Genomic DNA, 23,766 nt, shown 5'->3' on the forward strand with positions numbered 1-23,766 from the left:
TTCACTACAGAGCCAAGGAATTACATCTGACTTTATAAAGCATTATTCTGTTCAGATTTAAACCAGCGCTTTACTTCTTAGAAGACTGTTTTTCTATGGATCTCTCCCCTCTCCGTCTGTCTCCTTGGAGTGAAACAAGTTCAGATAGTTATTACTGAGAGAGAGTATGTAGGACATCACATGGCACCTGTGACCCAAAGGGATTTCTGCCACAAAGTACTAATAAAAAAGAGGACACGATATTCTGCCCTAACTTAGAAAATGATCAGAGAAAATCTAACCAGTCATTCCTGGCAGAGAGACCAATCACCGGGAAATGACATTGTGATTATGTCCCCATCTCCACAGTTGACTCGTTAGGGCAATTATCTTGGCACATTACCTTGCAAATCTGCATCGTTTGACTTCGGACTGCTTCTTGCTCGCCGCTCGGTTTTCTTGATTCCTGGCCCGCCGCCGCTGCCCCCTCCGCTGCCTCCGCCACCCCCAGTGCTGTGGCCCTTCCCGTAGCCGTTGTACACGGTTGTGCAGTTGCTTTTGTAGATAGAAGAAGGCGGACTGTTGAGGCGGTTCTGGCGGTCAATCTGGCGGTCTTTCAGTTTTTTGTGCGGAGGCTTGCTGTACTGGTCTTCCCGGGTGATGTAGCTTGACATTCCATAGAGGGGTATAATTTCTGAAACGAAGGGTTATGACAAATGCAAGCTCAGTCTACATTTTCAATAATAAATTCTAAGTGGTCAAATAACCGGAGTCCTGAAAAAAGAAGTTTAAAATATTACCATAATAAGTATCTTTAAAATTTTATATATCTATATATAAAATACACGTTTAAAATATTCCCAATTTGGGGCACCTGGAGGCGCAGGCATATCTGACTCTTGCTTTTGGCGCAGGTCATGATCTCACAGTTCTTGAGTTTGAGCCCCTGCGTCTTGCTCTGCACTGACAGTCCACAGCCTGCTTAGTATTTTCTCCCTCTCAACATACATAAACAAACTTAAAGAAAAAGTAAAATAAAAATAAAATATTCCCATTCATTTCTATCCAACCAAGGAATAATCACTAAAACTGTACCTGTGTGTTTATGAATGTTCCAGAAATTATGGAAAATGCTGAACAAGGCAAGGTTGCTGTTCAAAAAGAGTTAATAACTTGGTTGAACTTATAAATAAATTTGATTTTGTTTTTTCAAAAATCACTGTCAGAATGTTTTTAGTTGCAACATAAAAAATTTTCAGAAAAAAACCACAAAATACCCCCATACACATGTCCTTAGAATCAAGACACTTAAAAGTATACTCATTGTTACAGACAAAATAGCATTTCTACTGGAAAGAGTATAACAACCAGAATCTAAAGAGTTATTTGTGGCATCTAAAAGAGCCAACATTGGGCCTGGGTGGCTCAGTTGGTCAAGCGCCTGACTTCTGGCTCACATCATGATCTCACAGTTCATGGGTTCGAGCCCCACGTTGGGCTCTGTGCTGACAGCTCAGAGTCTGGAGTCTGCTTCAGATTCTGTGTCTCCCTCTCTTGCTCTCTCTCCTCCTTCCCTGTTCACACTCTGTTTCTCTCTTTCTCAAAAATAATAAACATTAAAAAAATCATAATAATAAATAAAAGAGCCAACATTTGACTAAAACATATTAACACAATGAGATGAAAAACTTCCACTAAAAATAATCAGAGCTCAAAGGATCAGGGGAAACATTTAAGGAGAAACAGTAGCAGTAAATACAGGCCATGTCTGCAGTCTGGTGCCACACATAATAAGCTATGGTTGGAACCTTCTATTTTGGAGGAATCAAGAGGCAAGACAAACTGGGAGAATGTCACCTGGCTTCACTATGTATATTTTGTAGGTGGTTCAAAAAAAAGAATGAGAGCCTACAGAATAATTTCATGACTTTAGAAGAAAACATTTATTTTAAATTAAAAATATTAAATCAATTAAAAATTATATTAAGGCATCCATAAAACTGACAATATATGACATGGAGATGTTTACAAGAGAAAAGGGCCCTCTAGGCATAGAATAACCAAATAAATTAGCGTCTAAACTAAATACTTCCGAGAGTGAAAAGGTAGCATTCTTTTTTTTTTTAAGTTATGCTTATTTATTCTGAGAGAAAAAGAGAGTGTACGTGTGCACGTGCAGGGGACGGACAGAGAAAAAGGGAAAAAGAATCCCAGAAACTGAACCCATGAACTGTGTGATCATGACCTGAGCTGAAACCAAGCGTCAGGCACCCAACGGACTGAGTCACTCAGACGCCCCTAGCATTCCTAATCATGTCTCTGGACAAGAGACTGACACCAGGACTATTCTAAGCATACCAGGAATGTGCCGTCACCCTATGTAACTTAACAACCAGTGTTTTGAGTGTTCAATGGCAAGGGTTTGCTCTTCATTTTCTTTCTGTTCACATAGTTTAAGGAAGATCTTTAAAAAGCAAATTTTCACAAGGCAATTATTTTGTACTAGAGAATGTGAAAAAACAAAAAGAATCCTATTCGAAGAGCATATGCCCAAATAAATTATACCCAACTATACACAAAGGATGGTAAATTTTTTCTAACTATCACAATGCATCACACTTGAGATTTAAGATACTCACCGTGGACACTAACAAAATAATCTTTTAAAGCATGTTGAAGACTTTACTCCTATGCTTTAGGAAATTAAATGTTTAAGGTGCTTTTAGATATGCACATGGGGAATATGTAAATAGCTTTATATCTATAAAGGAAAGGGATTTTGTTCTTTGCTTTCTTTAATTGAAAATTGATGAGACACTTTCATTTGTACATTATCATTCTATGTTATTATAATGAAATTAAACCAAAATACCCTAAGAAGTGATGACACAATTTTTTTTTAAGTTTACTTATTTTTGAGAAATAGAGACGGAGCATGAGAGGGGGAGGTGCAGAGAGGCAGAGGGCAGGGGGGACACAGAATCTGAAGCAGCCTCCAGGTTCCAATCTGTCAACACAGAACCTGATATGTGGCTCAAACTCACGAACCAAGATAGAGTCAGACACTCAACCAACTGAGCCACCCAGGTGCCACACACCCCCCTTTTTCCTACAGTTTAGACACAATTTTCTTTCTTAATTCTAATGACCATTTAAGTCAAACTATTATCTAAAATTCCAGAGGACATCATTTACAAACCAATAACTATGTGTCTTCCTACTAACATTCTGCTGACACAAGGCAGGGCACATACCCTTCATCAAGAAATCAGACAGTCGCCAAGTCTTCTGGAAATTAAGCTCAGACCAAATCAGAAAGCTCTAATACTCAAATACTTAACATACATTGTGCCAAAGCACTGAATACTTTAAAAAAAAAATGACAGTATTAATTTGGGGGAATTTTACCCAAATGTTTTAATAGCATCTCCTCACTAGTCTGATGTTTTGGGGTGTTATGTCAGTGAACGGGACACAAAGTTATTGATGCCATCATCTCTTCATACCCCACTATGACAGCACCTGATTCTTGTGAATTATACTAAATTTCTTGGTTTTTTTTTTTTTTAATGTTTATTGATTTTTGAGAGACAGACACACAGTGTGAGCAGGGGAGGGGCAGAGAGAGAGGGAAACACAGAATCTGAGGCAGGCTCCAGGATCTAAACTATCAGCATTGAGCCTGATGCGGGGCTTGAACTCGGGAACCACGAGACCACAACCTGAGCTGAAGTTGGCCGCTTAACCCACTGAGCCTCCAGGTACCCCACTAAACTTCTTTCTACTGAAAAAACAAACAAAAAACTAAACCAGCAACAGCAAAATGAAATCCAATCCCTAAGTTAAAGGACAATCCACTTTTTATTAATAAGAAAAACATTTAATAGATATCTACATATATAAAAGAGAAAGCAAGAGGGTAACTTGCTCTAAAACTCTATAGTGTAACAGCAATTCTTATATTTGGACCAATATAAAAATATGTTTGAAGTGATAAAATGCTTCACTTTATAGTCAAAAGAAAATCACTTTACAAAGTCTTACATGTTTAAGTCTGATTTTTGCCCTCACTTACCTGGTTTCTTAGTATCCACTTTGATAGAAAAAGGCTTTAAGACTAAACCAACACCAATGCCAAAAGTACAAAGACGTAATGTCTGAGACTCTCTCATTTCAAGGTGAATAGCTGGCTAACAACCAGTGAAAGTGTGGCTGCATGAATGGTTACTCTTCAAGTAAAAACAGGCTTGAGGAGAACGACACTGAGGAGATGCGGAGTTCCACCAAGATTGCTACACAGAGCATCCAGGAATCAGAAAGATTACTGAGACCCCAGAGTCTTCGATCATTGGAAATTGGGCACAGAACACTTAATTTTTCTTCTACTTGTAGACCACATGGCTGCTTAAGAAATAATGTGCCATAGTTCTACATAAGGGCATAAAAATATGTCAACGGAACACAGGAACATATGATAGATCACTTACTTCTTATTAAAATAAGAAGTGGCCTATTTCAGTAAGCAGCCCTCGCCCTGTTCTTTGAGGGCTGTGTGGATGAGGGCAGAATTTTGGAAAATATAAAGAACTGCAACCCACAAAGCTATCTTTGCAAGACTCACTTCAGGACAAAGGAAGCTAGGAATCTCCCCTAAGCTTTCTACAGCTAGTAGAGTCTCTTCTACAGAAAGAAACAGCTGGTTCTCTGGTTCTCCAAAGCCACTTGTGTGTTGTTATCAGTTTCAACAGCTCCTGATGCCAGCAACAATCTACTCACCTTGCTCACCGTATATTGTAGGGGGAATATGATGCTGAGGGAAAAACTGAGGCGGCATATCCCCAGGTCCAGTAACAGGTGGGTAGTAAGCCGTGTGTGAGTTATGAATAAAATGTGGGTGGTGAGTCAGGTAGGGGGGTAGGTGATGGGTTGGAGACATGGCTGAGGGGTAGCTTGGGGGGTAACACTCAGGAGACTGGGGTGTGACCACCACCCGGCGGACTCCAGTATTGTCTTCAATCACCTAAAGAAAACAGCAGAAAAAAAAGAGTTGTGTGTGTATTATCAGCAAACATCCTGTGAATATATACAGCATTTAATTTCTTCCCTTAATTTAATTTTCTCTCCTCGTGGGGAACAAAAATTAATGCATTCTAAATTCTGCTTCTCTAATTCAACCAGTTAGATGAGTTTTAGAAATAACAACATATAACAATTAAAATTTATGAAAACAAACTTTTCATCAACCACATGATTGTGATTACACAAAACTCTTTGGAGAGATCAACAGCTTGATCATAAATTTTGTTTGTCTCATAAAACTTTCCAAGAAGACACAGAAGACTTCTGAAGACTTCACCGAAGACAAGTGAATTTTTTTTAATGTTTTATTTATTTTTGTGTGAGAGAGAGAGAGACAGCGTGAGCAGGGGAGGGTCAGAGAGAGAAGGGGAGACAGAATCTAAAGACAGGCTCCAGGCTCTGAGCTGTCAGCACACAGCCTGACACAGGGCTCGAACCCATGAACTACAAGATCAGGACCTGAGATGAAGCTGTGCTCAACTGACTGAGCAACCCAGGCGTCAGGCGTCGCAGACGACCGGTGAATTTAATGTATGATTAAGTTGATGTGAGGAATGACTCTGATTATAACTAATGGTTCAGTGGTTTTCCAGAAAGAAGAGATTTCTGAGTTAACAAATGTGCTTCACAGAGCAGAGCTTTCCAGATTGGCCTGATGGCACTCGATCCATTCCTGCTTTAGCATGACCATTCCATTCATACAAGGGCAGAACATTAACTTCAGAGGCCCTAAGAGTACCAAAGTGTCATTTAATCTGGGACCAAGGACACTGAAGAAATGGAGGGGTTCCAAACAGTAAAAAACTTAAACAATAACAAAATCCTGATGGACACCTGTGCTCCAAGATGTCCTGACGATGTCATGGGTGCTGCGAAGGCAGACACTATGACAGGGGCCTGCTATGAGCAGAGTGAGCCCATCAACACTATGTCCATACTTCCCCCAAATGCTTTCTAATTCCCCTAAGGCAGATGGCTAAGGCTGTTCAATGACAATGTTTACTGCCTGTCTGGCCAACTCCATGCTACCTGGTCTAAAAGCAAACACTTCTGTTGAGATGCAAGCTAAGAAATAACACAACAGACACCACAATCAAGAAGAGAAGTTGAGGAGGACAGAGAAAAGTACAGGGAAAGACAGGATCAGGGAGCGCTTCAGGGACCCGAAAGAATTAGTACTACTGCGACAGCTGACAGAAAGGACCTTGGGTCAGGGCCATGCAAGGAAGGGGACTCGCAGGGCCAGAGAGAGCAGCTGCTCTAATCAAGTATTTAAGACAATCAGGCTCACACCGGTAGGATGTTCGCTAAATAAATAAATAAATACCCTGAAAATTAAACTTGTATTTTGGAATAGATTTCTCATTACACTTCAGGAGGCTGATTACAGGCCAAAATAAAATGACTTAAATCATGTCTAAAGCATTCTAATAAAAAAATTTTACAGTAAGTTTTGTTTTTTAAAATACCTCTTGATACAAAATGGCAAGTTGATCAACATTAGTCTGTACTTGGGTGCACAAGATAGGTCTCGTTTGATGTAATGGCCATTAGTCTCTATGGTAAGACAACAAAAATCTTTATTTTTATTAATGAATTAATTAACATGATCGTTTCAGAATTAACTATGTTGTAAACAGTTCATTAAGAAAACAATATTAACTCCTTAAAATTAAGATTCTGAGTCAGACTCAGCCGTGGGTTTTTATATAATTTTTAGTAATTGTAACTTCTTCTGGGTTTTGGCAAGCTAATTACATTAACCTCATTTATGAAGGCATAGCTGTAAATTCACAGGTAGATGTGAAATGATGTTTAAACTGTGACATTGGAAATTCTACTACATGCGTTAGCATCTTCTATATTATCTAAAATGACATTAGGTAGCACACTTTGTACAACTTTTGTACAAGTACAGATTTTTCTTACTATCTGATATAAACATGGATTATTCTATAGTGTCTTCTTCCCCCCCCCCCCCCCCGCCACCGGCTATTAAGAAAAAAGGAAAAAAAAAAATAAATAAAAATTAAAATTAAAAAAAAGAAAAAAGGAAGGCATATTCCAGATGTTCCTCTTTCACAGAACCTTCATTCAATCATGTGGTAAACATTGGCAGGTTCACAGAAGCAAAGTATTTGTCTTCTTGAAACTTGCAACCTTCATTATTTTCGTTACTGTAAGTGTTCCAATGGTCAACAAGCCTCACAGACTCAACCAAGTAAAACCAAAAACAGGGCCCTCAAAGAAATTATGTTCGTTTTATCATGATTTCTGACTTGTTAAAATAAAGTACTAAAGAGTTTAACAAAAAGCACTAACAAAGATAAGAATTCCAGTAGAGGAAAAAAACAAAAATATAAGGCAACTAAAAATTACTTTTTTACCACTATATTTTGTAAGAATAAGTATTGCCACTAATTCAAAAAATTAGTAAATCTGATGTATAAATTACCCTTCACAAAAAAATAGGTCCCCAGTTAGAAAACTAAGTAGCTTTTAAAAACCACAAATTGCCTGCATGTATGAAAATTGTTTGACAGCCCAATTTTTAATTATCTTAAATTATTCTGTGGTATTTGGGAAAGACATCTATTTACATGCACATGAGTAATGCAACTCTTTCAGAAACCTGCTCCCTTACCAGCAAAGGTCTGCCTCAACATTAAAAATATTTTCAAGAAATGAAATATTAATTCTGAAATAATCAGAAACACAAGTCAAAACTATATGCTGAATATTTCATTGTTCTTCCATAACACAAACTACAACATATTTAATTATCAAATTTAGTCTTGATAAGGAAATTCTGCCTATATTCCCTGAAAAAGAGTAAGGAAGTCCAAGGAGCAATAACAATGCACAAAATAATAAGCCACTGAGGAAATGGTGGTAATAGCATTCTTCGTTTAAAAATTAGGGTCATAAAGAAATATTACTAGCGAAGAATTCAGATATTAGAGTTCAGTCCAAGAATCCTGAGACAATAAAATGTGCTTCACAACTGACAACTGGAAAGAGAGATTCATTTGCTTTTACAGTGAATGAAATTGTGACACTGTGCAGACACAAAGCACCTGTATTCAATTCCACAATCATTTCCTAAAGCATACTATGAGCTAAGCACTGGATATGGAGGAGTGAAGAAGAAAATAGGTAGAATTCATCTCTATACTCTAAGAATAATATAAAAAGAAAAATTAGAGACTAAGTCCCATAAATGCTAGTCAGAAATTAGAACTCACTTTTCCAAAATTCACAAATTTTCAAAAATCACAAAAATCACTAGACATTTTCAAAAATCTAGTATTCTCCATCTTTCTCAAAGCCAAAGAGAAATTTCCTGTGGAGCATTTTATTTCCCCTTATTGAAATAAAATGTTCCACAGGAAATTTTTATTAACTCCTCAGTTTCTATAACTCTCTTCCTCCCACTTCTGGGTTGCAAGCCACAGCATTCAAAAGAAGAGCTTAAATGGCAGGAAACAAAAGGAAACATTTTAAAGACTGTTCCAGATGGCCATAGATGATCCAGGAAGTGGGTAGCATGACAGCATGTGGACACGCATGAACCCACACGCACGCAGGCCAGGCACCAGTCTGCTGCAGTGGCATGAGCACTAAGCTGACCACACACAGAAAACTGGGACCAAATGAGTTTGTGAAAATCAGGCTCAAAATCAATTTCTAACTGCTGCCAACATACTTGAAATGGGCTCCCGGCCATTCCAGGAAGGAATGAAGTCTCAGCTAAAACTAAGCACGTGAGCAGTGAACAAGGGGGAAGAAAAGGCCAAGCAATATTTTCTGCCAGCACCTCTGTCCTGTAGCATAGGTTGTATACAGATCTGTCTCTTGCACCAACTGTAAGTCCCCCAAGGGTACCTGGGCACACAGTAGGCTTTCAATAAATGTTGACTAAGAAGAGAAGGGGAGGGGAAGGGAGAGGAAGGAAAAGGAAGGGAAGGGAGGGGAGAGGAGGGAAAGGGAGGGGAGGGGAGGGGAGAGAAGGGAAGAGGAGGGGAGGGAAGGGTAGGGGAGGGGAGGGGAGGGAATGGAGAAGAGAAGAAAAGAGAAGAAGGAAAAAGAAGGATTTCTCTGTTTAGACTTAAGGTCTAGGAGGACTTATTTACACATTCATTATCAAATTTTCCCCATAACTCAGGTAAGTATCAGACATCCTACTCTAAAATCTCAGTTAATCTAAACCTAGTTAATTCTCCACTTGTCATTCCTGAACCTCTTATTCTGAGTGAATGTTACTTTTACCAAAAGAAAGACACAGAAAAATTAAACATTTCCACCTTAGGTTCTACTGCAATTGCAAAAGCAGCTGAGGAATTTTATTCATCACCAAACAGGAGCACAAAAGCGTTACTTTGGTTCTCACATTTCCTTCTTTCACTAACCCTTCACTCTGCATTTTCTAATATAGTGAACAACATACAAGAGGAAAAGCAGGTCTGCTCTTCATGGAAGACAGAGACCCGAAACCTAAAGACCATCCCCTTTCCCTAGCCCAGGCCCTCTTGCTACCCTGGTGGAAACTCCCCTCTTCAGCACCCAAGTGCCATTAGAAGAAAGTGAAAACTGTAATAGAGGAACATTCAAAGAGTAACTGAAGAGTTGTAGGAGCAAGTAGTCGTTCTATTTTATAGATGAAGTTAAGTTACTGGACTTAAAAATGGTGGCAAAGTTGAATGTATTTCCCAAACATCCTGACTTAACTTTTTCCTGTCTTTTCAAATTTAAGGATTATAACTGTGGTTGAAAACAGCAAACCCTACTTCTCATTTTCCCTTCTCCTCCTATCCATAATGGCTAACACTGATGAAATGTTATTTGCTCCTTCCAATGTTCCATCATCATTGTGCTTTAGACAATAAACCCTCCAGGTTTAGGACCAGCTCCTTCTGCCACACAGCACTCCTGGTTTTGTAGCCAAAAGGAAAAATGAATTACTGGTGATGTTTCCAGGTTTCTAAAAATGCCCTTTCAATAATATCTTAAGATTTTTCTGCAGAATAGTTATAGAATGATAGCCTCCCCTGAATCAAAAAAAAACTCCAATTACTTTTCTCAAACAGTTCTTGCCAGTGTTAAGTAAACAACTGAGTTCATTTGCTTTATCAATAACCAAACCAAAGGTTTTAAGCAATAAGATGACTCACAAATAAACAAAACTCCCCCATTTTTACCTATATACTCATTTATATCTACAAATCTTACGTTTCCCATTGGTGCTTTATTGGTTTGTTTGTTTGTTTGTTTATTTATAGCACACTCGGTGGGGGGGGGCACAGAGAGAGAGTGACAGAGGCTCTGTCTCTCAAGCAGGCTTCGTGCTGTCAGTGCAGAGCCCCATGTGGGGCTCGATCATGATCCGTGAGATCATGACCCAAGCAGAAATCAAGAGTGGGACACTTAACTGACTGAACCACGCAGGCACTCCAGTGCTTAATCTTTAACCTACATGGCCAACTCTAGGCAACGGCTGGGAATAGACTAAGCGGGAAATGGTCAGATCCAGATACAAATCTGAGTTGGTTGTATAGGGGATCACAAGCTGAAGGCACTATGTGGCATTTGTCCTCTTCTGGACATGAACAGGCTTGCTCCAGAGGTGACTGGTATAAGGAGACACGAGCATAAATAGTGCTCACCCTTCTGTTGTCTTTTGTTATGTCAACACCTTCACACAGAGAAACAGGACAAGCTACTCACACTTATGTAAATCTTGACTCTGATAAAAACACAGCTAAGGCACATACATATAAATAGAATCAACTTTGAGTTCTTTACTAAACACACCTAACTCTGTCTGGGTTAACTACCCAGTGATTTATAATAAAACCCGGAGAGCTGGAGAGGAGGACGGAAATAAGTCCATGGTCTGCAGTATCCCTTTAACCTATCACCTTCAGTAAAGCCTGTAATTGCTGTAGTTGAGTGGACACTGGGAGTTAACTAAGACCTTCCAGATTTTATAAAAAGGATGCCCAACAAGCTGTGAGAACATCTCAGGAGCTGCAGAACCAAGTTTGAGTCCTCAGCTGGCTCCAACTCCATCTCACCACACCTCAGCTGCTCCAACCTGAGGGTCCCACAGGGGTAGAGAAGTCCTTGCTGAGAAAGAGCTAAGCATCTTGGGAAGACTGGGTGCCTCAGTTGGTTAAGCGTCTGACTTTGGCTCAGGTCATAATCTCACAGTTTGTGAGTCTGAGCCCCACTTTGGGCTCTGTGCTGACAGCTCAGAGGCTGGAGCGGGCTTCTAATTCTGGGTCTCCCTCTCTCTCTGCCCCTTCCCTGCTCATGCTCTGTCTCTCTGTCTCTCAAAAGTAAATAAACATGAAAAATAATTTAAAAATTTTAAAAAAGAAAGAACTAAGCATCTCAAGATACTGCTGATGGCCAAGACAGCTCTTCTCCAAGCAGAAATAAAATTTTGGGCACTGATGCTGAAGCCAAAATGACAAAGTGATTAATTCGGTGTAACAATTCAAGGTGACGTTAAAAACCCCTGTGATTCGTGTATCATTCAGTAGCCTATAAAGTGCTCAGCACAGAACTTAACTCACATAATCAGCAAACCCTTAACACAGGGAACATCACAGTCCTAAATTCAAGGTGAAATATCTCCGGGAACAACTAAGTAACTTAACCTAAGGCCAGCTAAGTGGGGGATCAAGATTCATAGCCGAGTACCATAGAAATGCTGTGTCTCTTCTATTGTATTTTGTTGTACATCACCAATCTAAATACTAAAAAGAAAACACATCTGAAGATCAAAAATCAAATCTAATCCTCCCCAATATTTGTAAGGCACATAAGCACACTGGACAAGTGAGGACAGTTACATCACAGAATTTCCATCAGTAAAATGGACCCAATGAGCATTTCACACTAAATAGAAATGCTATTTTAAGGAGCAAAATATCTGTCAGAAGACAAACAGTAAGTAAAGATCTGATGGTGTAATCTGTGCTGAACTGAACTGCCTTAATATATTAATAAAGATATCACTACAGGAATCTGGAGGCAGTCACCATTTTTTTCAGCCCAGGCCATCTCCATGGATCTGCATGGAAGAGAGAGCCAATCACATCTCTTCACTCCATTGTCTCAGACACACTCATGCCCATGGAAACATAGACAGATTATTCTAGATTGCATCTATGAATTTTCTGTATTACATTTACAAATGCCTCACCAATCCACCACTAGGTTCTACGGTACAAGGGTTAAGAATCTGTGATGATACTCGGATCATATCTATCACAGAGCAAAGTAACTGTATTATTATGTAAATCCAAGTTAATAAACCAAGTTATGTATATTCAGAGTGGGCAGGAAGATAAAATCCGCCTGACCTTAATAAACTTTTGTGCCCAACAAGTTGAGCAAAGGTGTTTTTCCAAGAACAGCTGTTACATATGACAAATGTAGGTTACCAATTTAGAAATACAAATGATTGTGCAACGTAGTCATAGATACAAATAATTAAATAGTGTACACAATTCAATTCTTATTAAAGATTCAGAAGTCATTTCTGCATGTGACACTGTCTCAATTTTATTATTATGAAAATCAAGACTTCTGGCTGGCTCAGTCTGTAAGGTATGTGACTCTTGATCTCAGGGTTGTGAGTTCTAGCCCCAAGTTGGGTACGAAGATTACTTAAAAATAAAACCTTTCAGGGGCACCTTATGGCTCAGTCAGTTACGCATCTGACTCTTGATTCTGGCTCAGGTCATCTCACATTTCAGAGCTCAAGTCCTGTGGCAGGGTGACAGCAAGGAACCTGCTTAAGGATTCTCTCTCCCCCTCTCTGCTCCTCCCTGGCTCATGTGCACAAGAACACATGCTCTCTCAAAATAAATAAACATTAAAAATAAGTAAACTGTAAAAATACATAAATAAAAATAATCCTAAAGAAGGAAAAATCAACTATCATTTTTCTATAAAAGTAACACACAGCATCCCAGTTAGCACTCTAGTCAATAGAATGCTAAATACCAAAGGAGGGTGCCATACCATTTTGGTAACAACTGTTTATGGAACTTACTTACATTCCCATTTGGTCTCCTTTTTAAGGAATAATATGAGCCATACAGTAGAATCACCAAATTCAGATCAGAAAAGAACCTAAGAGATCCTCAAACATTTCCTTTCCCCTCCCCCTCTACACAATAAAGATGCCAGCCAGCCAAATTCTGAAAAATGCCTGTTATATGCTGGACACCTTTCAAGGAACTGGAGACCCAGCGATGCAGAGGCCACGTGGGGATCCCTGGACTTGTGAAGCTTACATGCTAAAAGGGAAGAAGACCAACAATGATCAAGTAAGAAAGCGAGTGAAGACCCAAATAAATAAAACTGTTCCTAAAGTCACACAAGGGGTTAGATGCGGAGCCCACTCAGGCTCAGGTTTCCTTCCTGTTAACCGTGTGCTCTCCAATGCCACAATGTCAGGATCGCAGAAACAAAGGAAAGAAATCCAAGAGAAAAGGCAGAACAGGGAGACAAAGTGAAGGCTCAGAAAGAGGAAACTCGCACAATTCTTCGAGGGAGGGTACATCTTTGGTACATTAATTTAGCATTGCCAGCCCTGTCTCTAATTGACTCCTCAGACAAAATAAGCCATAAAATGAAAAAATAAAGTTGCTCCAAGTCTGTTCATAATGGAATTAAAACAGAATGGATGTGTAAGCCCTCTGCTCTTTTCCCTAGAAGTCCCAGCCGCCATGCACGTACTCTGTTCATAGTGGAACATTTTGCTAACTTCCTATAGAAAAATCAATTCTTTCAAAGGATTTAAAGTCTTGAAAGATTCCAATTCTCTTATGACTGGCTACCAAATGGGTTGGATTCTCTATCAGGGCACAAGGCAATCCCCTATTCTTTCTGCTCATCATTTTCAAAATGTTGAAGGTGGAACCCAAGCATTGGTTTAATCCCAGGTCATAACTACCAAAGGCAGGTAGTTGAGGCTAATTCTTACAGATCTCAGCTAGCTCAGCTGAGCAAAATGGGAAAAAGTATTCCATGCCTTTCACCTAACAGACCCCATTATTTCTTCACAGGGGCTCTGATTTGTGGCCAACTCTTAAAACAACCCCCACTGGAGAATGACTAACCAAAATTTACATGAATTTTTCAATAGATTCCTTGCCTTTCCCTCATCAAGGGAAATGAAACATATACAATTTCAACAGATATTGACCCACTAACTAATCCCCAAAATGATGAAATGAGGGAAAGCATGAGCCTGTGGTTAAACAACAAAAACACTTATTTTGACCACTACTAGGAATTTTTAAGTTACATCAGTAAATCTAGAAAAAGAGTGGTTTCCCAAATGACAGAACATTAACTTGGATGTCTCACATTTTCTTTTCATATGCTTAAATCTCTTGGTCTACATGAAGTCCTTTCCCGTAACAGTTGAAAAATATTTCATAAATTACTATGGAAGCATGGAAAATAAAACTCAAGGCATCTGCTTAAGAAATTTTTACAAATAAATTATTCGAAAGTTAAGGATGAGGTTAAAAGAATCTGAGAAAAACTGCAGCCAGTATACAATGAAAGGAAAAATTTGCTTCATACGGTGCAATCTCAGTATACATTTAGGAAGGCAAAGTCTGCCAAAAGTTTCACCAGATTGTTCTAACAGTCTTCGTCATAATATCATCTACCACTTACTGGATGGCCCTGTGGACTACAGACCTCACATAACATTTCTCTTAATTCTTACCTCTACCCTATCGGGTAGGTATTCACGTATGTGGCAAAAGCATTTGTTAAGTTACGTGGAAAGCAGCTGTGGTGAAATGCGGTGGACTTGGAAGGCAGGTCTCTGCAAGTAATGCCCGTATTCTTCCCAGCTGTAATACTTGACCCCCCCCCAAGTTTCAGCCCTAATCACATTCATAATTGTTTTTACATAAAGGAAGTAATGGTGATGAGTGTGATAAGATTAAATTCCCTCCTTTCTAAGTCTACTTTCTTATAGTTGAAAAAAAAAAAAAACTTAGCCTCTATTTTCTTCTAAGTGGAAAAGCTCAGGTTATGTTTTCCTCAAGCGTCCCCTAGCCTCTCACCAAAAGGTAAGCACAAAACACACACACGCTCAACGACATAAAAGCCTGCGATATCAGAGATCATTGGGTTGAAATGACATGATTCCACTGCCCTTCTATCCTACCCTAAGTCCACGCTATCTTTAGGTCCATGGGTTCAGTCCTTCTCAACCCAAAACAACCTAGACTGTGCTGTTGACTGCACCCCAGAGCAGCCTTTGACACTACACATTTGCCTTTCTAGAAGACAATCTGTGCATTACTGACATTTGTATTTTATCAATTTCATCAACTTATCTTTAAAGTACTTTCAGCTATCAAATTATGTAATGAAGGCAATAATCAAGAATTTCTCTACTGACTCAGATTAGAGTTACTAATGTAACATCTTTAATCATTCCCCCGCAGCCCCCTTCAATTTTCTTCCAGTGACGGACTACGTCATAGGTGACTGGTTGGTGTTTTAGCACTGGAAATGCATGAGTAGGCACACCACACATCCCCACTCACACTGGCAGAAAGTAATGTAACATAAAGCAAATATACACATCAAGACAGAATGATGCTGACTCTGAAATCACGACACGGAGGGAAATAGGTCAGTGAGCTCACAAATGCTTAGGGTGCAATTTTCATTCTCCACAGGACCTCAGCTCCGTCCCATGTCAAGTTAAGATGGTGAAGGCTACAGACGTAAAGAAAGCATTTAGCAGAGTAGTGACTACCTTACACAATAGGTACCATCACCATTGCCACCTGCACCAATGCAAGCTGGCCCATCTTCCCCAGCTGTCCCGTTGTTCACTGATAAATAATTAGGACTTGGTCACTATCTCTTTCCTTTCTTTTATAAAAGCTTTATTGAGATACAATTTACACATCATAAAAATCTATCTTTTTACAGTGTCTGATACAGACATTTGAACTGAATGACCACCACCTCTGTTTAAGTTCTAGAATAGTTTCATCACCCCAAAAGAAGTGCCATGCCCATTAGCAGTCACTGCCTAATGCTCACTCCCCCAGACCCTGGCAAAAACTCATCTATTTTCAGTGTCTACGGATTTGCCTATTCCAGATATTATAAATAAATGGAATGATACTGTATGTATATGGCTTTTGTGTCTGGCTTCTTTCACTTAGTATAATATTTTCAAGGTTCATCCACATTTTGGCATTTATCATGGGTTCTTATGGCTGAGTAATATTCCAATGGCATGCATATACCACATGAAATTTATCCATTCATAAATGCGATGCACATTTGAGTTGTTTCCATTGGGGGCTATTATGAGTAATACTGCTTTGAGCATTCACCTCAGAGTTTTTGTGTTAACCTGGCTTTTCCTTCCTCTTGGGTATATGCGTAGGAGTGGAATAGCTGAGTCATACAGTAACTCTTTATTAACTATTTTGGGAAATGCCAAATCGTTTTCCAAAGATGCTATACCATTTTACATCACCACATGCAGTATATAATGGTTCCAATTCTTTCACATCCTTGCCAACACTTGCTTTTATCTCTTTTTTAACTACAGCCATTCCAGTATAAGTAAAGTATATTTCATTGTGGTTTTGATTTGCATTACACTGATGGTTAATGATTTTCAGATTCTTGGCAGCTCTCGCTGCCCATGGGTCCTGGCTCCCACGCTTTGATAAAACCACCTTGTTGCATAAGAAACAAACAGGCAAAAAACAATGCTAAGCATCTTTTCATGTGCTGATTGGCAATTTATACAACTTCTTTACAGAAATGTCTATTCTGATCCTTTGCCCATTTTTAAATTGGTTTTTTTTTTATTCTTCAGTTGTATCTAGAATATATAAAGAATCTTACAAGTCCCTTCTGAAATATAAATGATTTGCTTATATTTTCTCCCATTCTGAGTTCCTTTTTCATTTTGTTGATGGTGTTCTTTGGAACACAAAAAGTTTTAATTTGAATGAAAAGAAATTTATATATTTTTTTCTTTTGCTGCTTGTGCCTTTAGAGTCAAATCTGTGAATCAACTGCCTAATCCACGGTTATAAAATTTTACTCCTAGAGTTCTTCAGTCTTAGTCTTATACTTATGTCTATAACTCATTTGGCATTAACTTTTGCATGTGCTGTGAGACAGAGGTTCAGCTTCATTCTTCTGCATTTGGATAGCCAGCTGTCCCAGCACCATTTGTTGACGAGACTATTCTTTCCTTTTCTGCACTGTCTTGGCATTCCTCTTCCTCTTAAATCCACATTCAGACAATTTCATTCTTGTAGGTGCACCTCCCTATGATCTTGCTGTCAGGTATTTTATTACTCGAACCTCTAAATCTTTGATGCAGATCTATGCTACATTTACTTTAATTTCAGCTTGGCCAGTCATTTGCATTTAGAAACATTTATCAAGTACCTACTATTAGGTACCAAGCAGTATTCTAGATTCTCAGAAATAATCCCAATGAGGCACTACGAGTTCTGAAGGATGGCTATAAAATTGTATTTCATGATGGAGATGGAGGCAAAGCTCCAAAGATGCTGAAAAAACAGAACCACCATTTCTGTGTTGGAGGTTCTTGAAAGGGTCACACTGGGAAGGGCCATTTGAATGAGAAGGATGATTGAACTGTCAAACCAAGAAAGTCTCTAGAGTATTTTAAGCGGGAAATATGGGCACAAAAGTATGTAGTTGAGAAGAGACCAGCTATGTATCCAAGGCACAGAAGTTTAAGGTGGTAGCAATGTAGGCCAACAGGTGGCCCTTGAAAGGAGAGCAAAGCTGACTATTCAAGACGCATCCTCTATACTTGAGAATCTGAACTCTGCATCTATGTGATGTACACCCAACTCTAGATCTGAACAAGGGAGCCACATGTATTTGAGGAAAAGAACTATGGGGATTCAGTGGAGTGTTGGCGCACATAGGGACAGACCAGTATTGGGCACTTCTCAAATATGTCTAGCCGAAAGGAGAATGTGTGTGTATGTGTGATTTTTTCTTTCCAGAACTACGTGACAAAATGTACTTTGCTCCTTAGATTTTTTGGTGATAACAAGTCTCCTAAGAAATTTTACTCTTGGTTCCAACCTCCCCATTTCTTTGAAGGGTATATGCTGTGAGTTTTAAAAAGATGTACACACATTCTACCTGCTTCTCAATTTTCTTCCATATTAATCATTGGTTTTACTCCCACACTTAAAGAGACAGTGTTGCTACCGAAGGTCAAGTAACTCTGGGCCCATCTTCTAATCCAGGAGCCCAATCTAAATGAAATTGAACTCATGCCTTACATGCTTTTTTCTCTTTTCTCGACTGAGAATCCAAATGATTCCATTTCTACTATCCTTCCAATATCCTCTAGCATTTTCTGCCATAATTCACAGTCGAGAAAGTGCTGACTATGCTTCCATCATCAGTTTTACAAAAGTGAGTTTACAGTTCTGCTATTAATCCTTCTATCTGGATTTTCTATAGAAGTTTTCAGGGAGTCAGAAATACACCATGGTCTAAAATTCTCTGTTTTTCCCTAGGACTCCCAATAAATGATTTGCAGTGAGTGCAATCACAGGAACACCACTAGCAAAGAAAAGCACACTGCAGTTTCTCTGCCCAAGAATGTCCCAACTTTTAACTGCTATTCCTTAAATGGACCTTTAGTGTGTGAAAGGAGGTGTTATTTCTACTGTCACAACTGTGAGAACTGAAAACGGTTCAATGGAATGAAACACTTCCTCAAAATAAATGAGCAGGAGACATAATGGAATTCTACATTCCTGTTCTTTTCTGTTAATTGACTGGTGACGTGGATGGGATCCATCACTGCGGGTCCTGGCTGGAAGGGCCCGCCCTCCCCCTCTCTCCTTTTAGTGACTCTTATGTACAAAGACTTGTATAAAACAAGTCATTTATTTGCAACCGTGGGGAAACTGGCCAACATTTTGAGTATTCAAAAAAAAAAAAAAAGATCTCAAATTGACTCATGTAAAAGCAGGAATGGAAAAAATGAAATTATAGTGGCTGCACTATGGCTTAGACAGTGAAGAAATGGCTAAGTTTTTACATCAGAGAAGGATAAATCTTTGATTCCTGCCTGCACTTTAGCAATTTTCCTATGTAGCTGCCAATTTTTTTCACCCGAACAAAATCATTAAAAACTGAAAATTATACATTTGAAACCACTTTAAAAGCAGACAGAGGAAGAACAGAAAGGAACAAAATCCAGAATATAATCCCACAAATGTTAATGCAATGGTTATCTTCCATGGGTAGTAAAATTATAAATGTCTTCTTTTCTAGTCTCTCTTGTCTTTTCTGATTCTCCCCCCACCCCCAAGGAGTACAGAATGCTCTAATAATCACGCAAAGAAAGAACAAAATGCACAGAGAAAGAAAAAGAGTCAATTCGGCATTTGGAAAGGAAGCTGTGCAGGGAGAGAAGGGATGTGCTCATCTGGCACTGAGCACAGGACAGAATAAAGGTCGCAGAGACTTCCATGTTCCAGGCACCCTGCACACCGTAAACTTTGTCTAGTTTCTCCTGTAGCATTTATCCTAACTTCTTTTTTAATCCTTCCCACATACCTCTGAAATTCCTATTATTTTTTTAAATCACCATTGCTATTTTACTAAGAAAAATTATATTTCAGAGAAACTCAAGTACAACCACAGCCAGGTTCTGCCATCACACTCAACAATTCCCCACGCCCAGGTGAGGCCACACCGCAGAGAAATGGGACTCCAGTAATAGAGGGCAGGCCTTATTGGCTTGAACAATGCCTCCTTTGGTGTTGTTACTAATTAAGTCTATCTACCAATTCTTTCTTTCCAGCAAATTGTGGTACAGATGGAAGGAAATCTCTATGGCACAATCAAGTGTCGATGCACCTTGGCTGAGGACAGCCTAGTAGCCCTACTATGTTTCTCTCTCTCTGGCTCTCTGGCAAATCAAAGGGCAAGACTTGGGAAGGACCATGTGGTACTACAAAAGTGATGACGAGTCTAGCATGACCCTGGCTAAATTAATCTTGGAGTAAGTTTTTGCAGCTACCGGATATAGTCTCTTGAAACGACGATCTGCCCCTAGTGAGTGGGAAAGTCCATCAACGGTTACCTGTGAGATATAGCCTGGAGGCACATGGATGGGGGGAATGGACCCATTGGGTGACATCATGGGAACTTCAGCAGGTCCTATGAGAGACAAGAGCAAGATATTAACCGTTGAAAAAATCCACATCACTCAAAATAATATTGGTGTTTAAATAAAATTATTATCAAACCTGAAGAGAATTAACGACTTGACTATTTTCAAGGAGAAAACAGTTCATATTTTCAAAGTAGGCATGCTTAGGAGTACTCCTGTCAAATTTACCTGGATTATTTCAAAGTAAAGCATTCAGTTAATAAGACATTAGTTTCAAAATATTAAATTCAATAAATGTTACTCACATGTCTACGGCAAACAAGAATGCAGTTACCTCAGTTAGTTACCTAAGACATCATTTGAGTTAATATTTAATTACCAATGAACTGATCATCATAACATTAAAATCAACTGCTAACACCTTTCCGATGACCCTATGATTGAACAGTTTCCCTAGAAGTGCAAGAAGCTCACGGTCACTGGTTTTCAGTTTGGTAGCCGGCTCCCCTATTTAGCAACCCACTGCCCAAATGTCAATCCAAAGCTGTGTTTCTAGTCTGAGATGCGACTTCCTGGCTCCAAGTGCCTTGTGTTGTTTATTTGCTTTCTCCTAAAGTGTGCTGTGCTGCCGGCAATTAAAATTGTTCAGCTGTAACAAAAACCAAGAAAAATACAACACTTTTCTTGGCAAAAGAAGACAGATCCCACTACCCAGGGCTGCATTTACATTGTAAGCATAATGCACCTTTCACCTCCGGGTACAATCCAGTGTTATAAATACTCTGCACGCAGGAGTGGACCAGTGCAGGATGTGGAGGGACAATGGGTGTCTATCAGCAGATCTGCGAGTCCAGCAAAAAAACCAGGAGCAAAGGCAGAAAAGCTGCTCATATTCATGTAAAACTCCCTCTGACTGTAGTGGTTCACTCCAGCTCCACGGACAATATACCAAAGCAACTAAACTAAATGATAAGCTCTAAACACATACAAAACCCCAGCAGTAACGCACATGCTAACACACTGGTAACTGATTAAAGCAAAAGACGACGATGACATGTGAGCGGATATTTGCATGACCCCATTCCATTTTTAAGTACGACTTAAACTAAGCCAACCACCAGCCACTGAAGACACTTTCCAAATCATCTTCCAAATCCGTCTTTCTCATCAGCCTCAGCATTTTGGCCACGGCCCAAAAGACATTTAGGTATGTACTAAATATTTTTTATTTGACTCACTTAAAAAAACACACACATAGGCAAGTATTTCAGCCTTAGCCTGGGCACTGTCCCCGAGACTCAATGCGCTCGGCTTTATAAGCAGGCGTTAAAAGCATAGCTTCTGACAGGTTTCAGTCCCTAGTTCATTATTCACACTGGGTGTGTGACCTTAGACAATTCCTTTAGACTTTCTCGGCCTCACTTCTCAACAGTTACAGATCAGAATAACAATTCCTACCTCACTAGGTTGGATTTAAAGACTGAATTCAATACATGAAAAAGTGCTTAGAGCACTGCATGACACAATAATGGCTCATCAGAATCGTCACATTTTTTTCTATTTATTTTGGCTTTTTGCTTTGCCTTGTCTGTTACAATTACACTGAGTACAAAAAAAAGTTTTTTAATAGTCCATGTTCCTGTAACACATAAAATCAGCAAGTATACACCGGGTATATTGTTGACTTAAGAGGCAAACCTTGCTCATCAGATAAATATCAAATATTTGACAGTAGAGACTGTGAACATAAATGCTACCATCTCCATAAAGTATTGCTTTTTAATCATCGAAATATATACCAGGCAAACAGTCTCTTAACCCCAGGCATGACCCCTAAAACTGTTAAAGTCATTTGTATGAAATGCTTTAAAGCGTGTAGGACAACTAAGTGATTTACAGCCAGAAAATGTTTTCTTCCCCGCCTTGATTTCAAAAGAAGCCCAATGACTTTAACATGCTCGTTACCCTTCCTCTTGTCACTGTCCTCTAACCCTTTCAAAGGGCATTGCAAAATATATAGTGATGGCTCCCAAAACTCAGCTGTGCCTTGGAGCCCCCAGGGTCCTGTCCTTTCTGAAATAAACCACTGCACCCACAGGCATTTAGGAGTATAAGAGCTGGCAAAATGAAGTCCATGCACAATGGTGATACGAGAAGTTAAAGTTTCTCCAAATACTTGTCTCCTAATCAGTGAGTTTACTGCCCCTGCTCAACTGTTTGCGTTTGAGAACCCCCTTCCCTAATGTAAACAAACTGCTCTTACTCAAACTCTAGGACTACTAGGTTTCTTTTGATTTTTTAGTCGATACCCTTTAATCAACACACAAGACTTAAATCATTCAGTTCTTAGAATGTGGTGAAAATGGTTCTTTTCTTGTTCAAACTAAGAGTTGATATATTGGGGGAAGACGGAGGGAGCCACACACTCTTCTCAAAGCAATCTCCTCTCTGACTATATTGGGAAATCATTGAACTGTTACAACCTCTGGGGAAAATTTTTTTTTTTATTTCTTAAGGTATTTATTGGGAACCTTTAATTAAACCCTTGTGTTAGATGTAAGTAGATCTACCCCAGATGTATGTATTCATATTAAATCACCTAAAAACAAAAGTATACAAACATATACAGTATTTCCAAACTGTGGTCAGATTTCTTTTTTGGGGAAAGTAATTAAGAAGCAGGCTCAGCTAGAGAACACATGAACTATTCCATAGACAGATGAAAAGTGTCACATGCACGATTTTTAGAATGGAAGAAGAATGTTTGCTAAGAGCCAAGTAACCCCATGAAAAATGCCTTGGGCAATTTGATCAATTTCAGGTTTTAGCCTATGACTTCAAATGTCAAGAATTCATTTTTTTTCACTGAACAAGATGTGAAACACAAATAAGAACTATGATTGTTTACAGTCATTAAAAGATTTAACTGCAAGATGCAAGTGCATGGTCTACCATCTTAAAAGTCTGCTGGCATTTGTTGATGATTTTTCATTTGCTTATGGCAAACCTTGAATGAGAAAGGCTGGAGAGCTGTTTCGTCAATCAATGGTAATCTCTACAATGATGTTAGGACTGTACTCCCACATCAAAGAGACTGAAGGAAAGCCCAGCAGTATTGTAGTTTTAGGACCACACATGTCCAAGGAGAGATCCTGAGCTCCTGCCAAGGCTGTGAGGGAGGACATTCTGCTTCACTCTGTGCTCCGTCCTGCTAACAGCGACCCCCAGAGCTCACACACGTACATACCCCATGCTCTGATGCTATACTCTGAATCTTTACCCACTCGGGGGGCAAGGGTAACTAGATGGACTTGAGGTGAGCATACAAAGGAGGGTCAGAAATGTGAGAGTGGTGGAAAATTGGAACACAGGGTATATAAATTATCATTTAAACCAGCTTTAGAAAAAGGCCAGCTATAAATAAATAATTATCCCACAATTTTGGACAATTTTAAATGGTATTTTTAAAAGCCAAATCTTCACCAATAGGTAAACAAGTAGTG

At 39.2% G+C, this 23,766-nt stretch overlaps 1 protein-coding gene across 6 annotated transcripts in view; it reads right to left on the reverse strand.

Annotated features, from left to right (window-relative positions):
• Nucleotides 1-23,766, reverse strand: part of FNDC3B (fibronectin type III domain containing 3B) — a 351,431-nt gene that overhangs the window by 142,771 nt on the left and 184,894 nt on the right. For 5 of the 6 annotated variants that reach the window (XM_029939870.1, XM_029939867.1, XM_029939871.1 and 2 more), the window contains exons 4-6: nucleotides 20,234-20,310; nucleotides 4,756-4,999; nucleotides 383-673 (exon numbers count right to left, since the gene is read on the reverse strand). In XM_029939870.1, the coding sequence (XP_029795730.1) occupies nucleotides 383-673; nucleotides 4,756-4,999; nucleotides 20,234-20,310 (612 nt within the window). Of the gene's footprint in view, nucleotides 1-382; nucleotides 674-4,755; nucleotides 5,000-6,527; nucleotides 6,616-20,233; nucleotides 20,313-23,766 lie in introns of those variants that run through there. The other variant, XM_029939872.1, reaches the window with a different exon arrangement.

Source organism: Suricata suricatta, chromosome 5, assembly GCF_006229205.1.
Source record: "Suricata suricatta isolate VVHF042 chromosome 5, meerkat_22Aug2017_6uvM2_HiC, whole genome shotgun sequence".
In the NCBI taxonomy this organism is placed as follows: Eukaryota; Metazoa; Chordata; class Mammalia; order Carnivora; family Herpestidae; genus Suricata; species Suricata suricatta.